The sequence below is a fragment of the Hakea prostrata genome, unplaced genomic scaffold (assembly GCF_041222555.1).
Source record: "Hakea prostrata isolate BN-2017 unplaced genomic scaffold, UWA_Hpros_2 contig_77, whole genome shotgun sequence".
Classification (NCBI taxonomy): domain Eukaryota; kingdom Viridiplantae; phylum Streptophyta; class Magnoliopsida; order Proteales; family Proteaceae; genus Hakea; species Hakea prostrata.
The window spans coordinates 136,684-142,683 of record NW_028291196.1 but is presented as its reverse complement, the minus strand read 5'-3'; the positions used below and the strand labels follow the sequence as shown (position 1 = coordinate 142,683).

General features: G+C 35.0%; 1 protein-coding gene across 1 annotated transcript in view; it reads left to right on the top strand.

The window, feature by feature from the left end:
• The first annotated feature begins 479 nt into the window (after window positions 1–479).
• The window catches only part of LOC148998978 (uncharacterized), a 52,982-nt gene continuing 47,461 nt past the window's right edge, over window positions 480–6,000 (top strand). Inside the window, exon 1 of the mRNA XM_089141564.1 lies at window positions 480–664. Coding sequence (XP_088997690.1) covers window positions 480–664 — 185 coding nt within the window. The remainder of the gene's footprint in view (window positions 665–6,000) is intronic.

Here is a 6,000-nt window from a genome sequence, read left to right as displayed (position 1 = left end):
CTGTGGATCCTATGGCGGATCACTCCCACGGGCTGTCGGGCGGGTAACCGAGACTGGCGGGTGGGGTGTGACAACTATACTCAATCGTATGGTTCATACGGCCATTTTGATCCGATGGACAAGTTGTCGGGAGTGATGGGGTCCATGACCTTGGAGGAGTCTGTAGGCTCCACACCTGCTTATGGCTATGGTGTCCCTTCCGCTTATGGACACGATGATACACACCTATCTTCTAGGAGTTCGCACTACCATGGGTATAATGATGGATCTTCCATGAGCTTAGGTTCGCAGGAAGGCAGCACGTATGGGGGTTATGATGGTTGGGGTTATCATCATCAGCGTGTCTCGCTTATGCCTCCATTTGGCTCGCAGAGAACTGCTATGTTGGAGGCAACATACCGATATCCTTTCGACCATACGATGTCAATTTTAGAGAGCTTCGTTCACGTTACCCCCCGAGGGAAGTAGTTTTACAGGTCATGGATGATGAAAATTACAAAGGCCTGGTTTCTTTGTATGTCAATAACCATCAGTATGACATGTCTTGGAGTGACTTCAAGAAAATAATGGAGCGTAAGTTTAATATTGTAGCCTTTGGGCCTTTAACCCAATTATCAATGGACACAGAGCTGGGGGACATGGATCCACCGAGGCATAGTACTTGGTACTGAGTATTGACTGGTACGTAGTTGTATACTTGTATTTGTTACTAGTATAATAGTTTTTTTTTTTAAATGATGTTTATCACTCTATTATCATTGTGCATATTTATGTTAGTTTAATTGTTTAAAATAATGTTGTAGAATTATAGTTTTACTGGTATACAATTGAGTATATGCCAATCAAGAACACCATTTTGGGTGAGTTTTTAGGAAAAACCAGCAATTCCACTATGTTTATTAGCATCAAATTAGGGTAGATACCAAATTTCAGCTCAATTTGACCAAAAATACCCCCCGAAACTGGGGGGCGAAATTTAGCGATTTGGTGGGCGAAATATCGCTAAGATATCGGCGATATTTCGCCCTTTCGCCCAGTTCGTCGGGCAACCTGGCGAACCTGGCGAACCGGGCGAAATTTCATTCCCTAGTTGGAACCATGATTAGAAGTGAGACACATCAATCATAAATACATAAATTTTAACAAAATCATCAATCATTATTATACCTTAATCGGATAACAACTTTCTAACCTAAATATTTAAATTTCAAAGTGTGTTAGTTTCATTTTTAGAGATTACTACACTCTAAATTTCGATGACAACAGGTAGTACCCTTCAAAATGTGTACCTGTAGTAAACAAATTCCTACATTATTGCTGAAAAATTAACTTGATTTTAAAATATTCAATATCTATATTTGTTGCACACATTAAGAAATATACATGATCATGTGCAATTTGTAAGACCAAAAACCTAATAACATCAACTTTTGGTGTTAAGTTGACATCTGGTGACTAACATATATATGCAACCCTACCTGCCATAAGTTTTGAAACTGTGAAGCATCAAATATACTAAAATAAATATAATGACTAACAAAGACAACTCATACCTGATATACTCAATATATGTAGCATTGGCATATGACTCCCTCAGCTGTAGACCAATTGATCAACTACCATTTAAAAGAGTAGAGACAACGACGTGCATTTGCATGTGCGAGTTCTAACTAGTATGTATGTATATATATATATATATATAGTAAAAATCGCACGTGCAAATGCACGTAGAAATATATGGGGAAAAATTAAAAGAAAAAAAATTCAAGCAAATGTAAATTTGAAAAAACAAATGAAAAAACAATTATATTAAATATATTTTATTTTATGAATTTTGAAGTCATTAATTGATATACCATGAGTTCTAAAGTCTTGGAGATCACACGTACATCATTGGACATTTGCTTCCTTATCAGTGGGGCTATTAACTAGATGCTACTAAGTGAAAGGTGGCTTGTGTCCAATGGTAAATACCAAAGAAGAGGTGAATCCACAGCAAAATCCTTTTCCTACACAATCTTTTGGTTCGAAAAGGCTATACATTAGTCAGATCGTCTACCTTATTCAACTTTAGATGAAAATACTGATTAATGACAAATCGTCTATGGTAGTCACCTGAAATCCAGCAAGTTTGAGTGCTTTAAGGCATTGTCTTGTTGACCACTTGCCCACAAGGCCATTATCAACTGCAATTCCTTCTTATATCAATAAACATATGTTAGCATAATTAAGCATGCAAATCGATAGGAAACAAATGCAATTAACTGTGTATCTTTTAGTACGTCACTTTGATTCTTTGGTGTTCTAGGTTGTTGGAATAAAAAAATTAGTCAACCACAACACATAAGCATATATGACTTCATTGATACGACGACACCTAAGACAAATTCCAAACTCTAAACAACAATTCCTTACAAAAAACATCATTTATAACGACTTCATTGATAAGAGAAAGCCCAACATAAATAAAAAGCGGATTGGAATATGGAATTATTAGAATGGTTTTTTTTGGATCTCCTGAAAACTCGAAAGATCACTTGTTGGGGCAAGATGGATAGTGATCAATTTCGTATTTCGATTTTGATGTGATTTTGGTGATGCAAATAATGATAGGGGGAAATATTTGCCGGTTTGAGGGGTTAGAATTAAGGAAACAACAACCTTCGATTTCAATGTGAATGTGGCTATGCAAATCACGGTAGGCGCATGTTTCCCGTTGGAGGGGTGACAATGGAGGAAATAGAGGAGTCGATTAAAGATGGGTTGAGAAACGTTTTTAACAAAAAAATTATTATTTTTTCGAAAAAATCACATTTATTCTTTTTTCCTTTTCTGGTAAGAAGATTTTACCTTATTCTATAATCTATAATTACTGTACTAATAAAGTACCATATTCTAAAATACTACAACCATTTCTACTCATAGTACATTTTATTACAAGCTAAGCAATTAGCAATAATATAATAAGGCTAAAGTGTAGCTGAGCGGCCGTGTGAATAGGTTAGCTGAATGACTTTGAATATTCACCCTCATATTTGTTAAATTAAATTAGAATCGTCCAATAACATTCCTATTTTCCTCCCATTAATTATGGGTTAGCTAAGTTTTACCTAATATCACTAGTTGTTGATTCTCGGCAGTAACATCTCTTTCTTCTTCTTTTGTTTCTTCTCTAATATAGTTCTTCTACAAGTTCAACACTTTCTTCTTCCTCGGTTTCTTCTCTAATATAGTTCTTCTACCGGTTCAACACAATTGATTTTGGAGAGACTCAGAGGAAAAAGGCTGATTTTTATGGGAAATTCATTGAACATAAATATGTGGGAATCTCTTGTTTCCTTCAAGATGGAATTAGAAACAAGAAAGAGTCATGAGATCTCAAGGAAGATGAAAATATCTTTTTTCACTTTTTCAAGACAACAACAAAAGAATTATTGCAATCAAAGGGTGCAAACTTGATGAATGCTGAAAGCATTTTCATGGAGAGGGAACAGATGAAGAGATAGGGAAGGAACAGAGGAAGAAGAAATTTAACCATTACTCTAACCACCAGCGAGAATCGAGCTTTATTTTCTTTTTGAAAATTTAACCGGTGATAGAAGGTTATCTTAATTAACCCATAAATAATATGAGAAAAAATAGGAATTTTATCGGACGATTCAGATTTAGTCAACATATATGACATAGAAATCTAGAGTCTTTCAATTAACATATTCACACATCCGTTTAACTACCCCCTTCCCATATAATAAAAAGAAACTGCCCTAAATTTTTGGTCAAAGGATTTGGGAGGTTGTTAGATTTTTATTTTTAATCTTTTTTTGATAAATAATTTTTATTTTTAATTTAAGCAAGGCGTTTTTTGAGAGGTGGTTAGATTCTAAGAGGAAAAATAGAAACAAAAATCGGAGAGTGAGGGCTAGAAAATAAAAAATAATAAGAAAATAAAAATATTTCAAAGAAAAATAAGAATATAATAGTCAAGTGAAATATTTGTGGCGAAAGAGTAGTACATGCTTTTATATAATAGTATGATAGTATGATATCCCTCAGCTCCGATTACTCTCAGATCCTTTTACTACTTTGCATTCTCTTTTTTTTTTATTTTTTTTTATTTTTATTTTTATATACATATATATTTTAAATTATAATTATTCACTTACAAAAATATATTTTTCGCTTCATAATTTTTTCTCGACAACAATTACTAAATAAAATTTCATTTTTGATCAAAAAGTGCTTTTAGTATTGATTTCTTTTGATAGAAGAAAAATGAAATAAAAATTGATGCAAAAAACAGTCTTGGATTTTTATTCAGCTTTTATTTTTTTTGGCTAAACAAATCATTTTATTTAACAAAAAGAGGGAAAAATAAGAGCGGAGAGAATACAAGAGTAAACACCAGCTACTATTACATCCCAGAAACTTGCTTCTTGCCCAATGTTCAGATTTTTATTCAGCTAGTCTTTTGAATTCTTTTTTTTTCTTCTTTTTCTCTCTCTTTTCTTTTCAAAAGTTGATTTTATAATTTCAACCTTTCAGTTAGTCCGATTATGATTTATGCAAATATGGATTGAATTTTGTAAAGGATAAGTCTCTGAATTCAAATTTAAATTCAAATCCACCGTAACTAGCTCTATCCTCGATTGATCTTATCTCCAACCGATCAAGAAGAGTTTTGAGTTATAGTTAAAGTATCAACAACTTGTAGAGTTTTATTGTAAACAAGTTGTAATCCAAACTCAAATATTTGAATTGTAATTCATATAATATTAATATACATCTTCCACTCACCAATCTCTGTGTGGAAGAATCTCTCTCAAACGAAATTCTAACTTGGTATCAGTTTTTCACCCTTTGATTGCTGTCTATACGATCCTCAGGACCAGCTCCACCATTGCCATGGCTTCTTCTCTGGTTTTACCTACCAACATCGTTTCTCTCCTACCTGTAAAGCTTGATTGAAGCAACTATCTCCTCTGGAAATCGCAATTTCTTCCTCTACTTCATGCACATGACCTTTATGGCTATGTCGATGGAACCAATCCAGCTCCTTCTCAAACCATACCCAATCCCTCCACCACATCACCCACATCAACCTCCATTCCTAACTTTGGATATTCTCAACTTTGGATACTCTCAATGGCGCAAGCAAGACCAGATGATCTTATCTTGGATCATCTCCTCCCTTTCTGAAGTGCTCTTTCTCAAATCGTTGGTCTCACCACTTCCCACGCTGCTTGGAATTCCCTTGAATGGACTTATGCCTCCCAATCTCAAGCCCGCATAATGCAATTGAAATACCAACTTTTGCAAATTCGCAAAGGCCACTCTTCTATGGCCGATTATGTTAAGAAGATTAAATCTATTGTTGATCATCTTGCCGCTGCTGCTCACTCAGTTTCTGAGGCAGATATTATCCTCACAATGCTTCGTGGCCTAGGCCATGAATATGAATCATTTGCCACTTCAATTACCTCCTGCCTTGACCCTTTTCCCCTTGATGATTTCATAGGCCTTCTACTGAATCAAGAAATCTTCAAAGACCAAACAAGACAACAACTTGACTTGCCTTCATCAGAAGTTAATCTATCCACCAGATCAACCCCCCACCCACTAACCGCAATCGTGGCTCCTTTCAGTTAGTCCGATTATGATTTATGCAAATATGGATTGAACTTGATAAGTTTATGTGTCTTATGAAAAAAGAAAAAGTAGTTCATGTATGCTGGATGTTTTACAGGCATGGAAAAAAATAATCTTTTCCATTAAATACTAAAATTTGGGTTTGTATGTTTAGATTGAATGGGACAGCAGACAGACAATCCTCCATGCTTGAATGGAATTGTTTGGTTATGTAGCAAAGCAATTTTTTTTCAGCCGATCTCTTTTCAAAGTCTTACACTTTTAGATGAGTGATGCGTCCAAAATCTGCTCAACCCTTGGATCTCCACGTGATATCCTGCAAAACGAAAGCGTCAGATGTGGTCCGACCGCTGG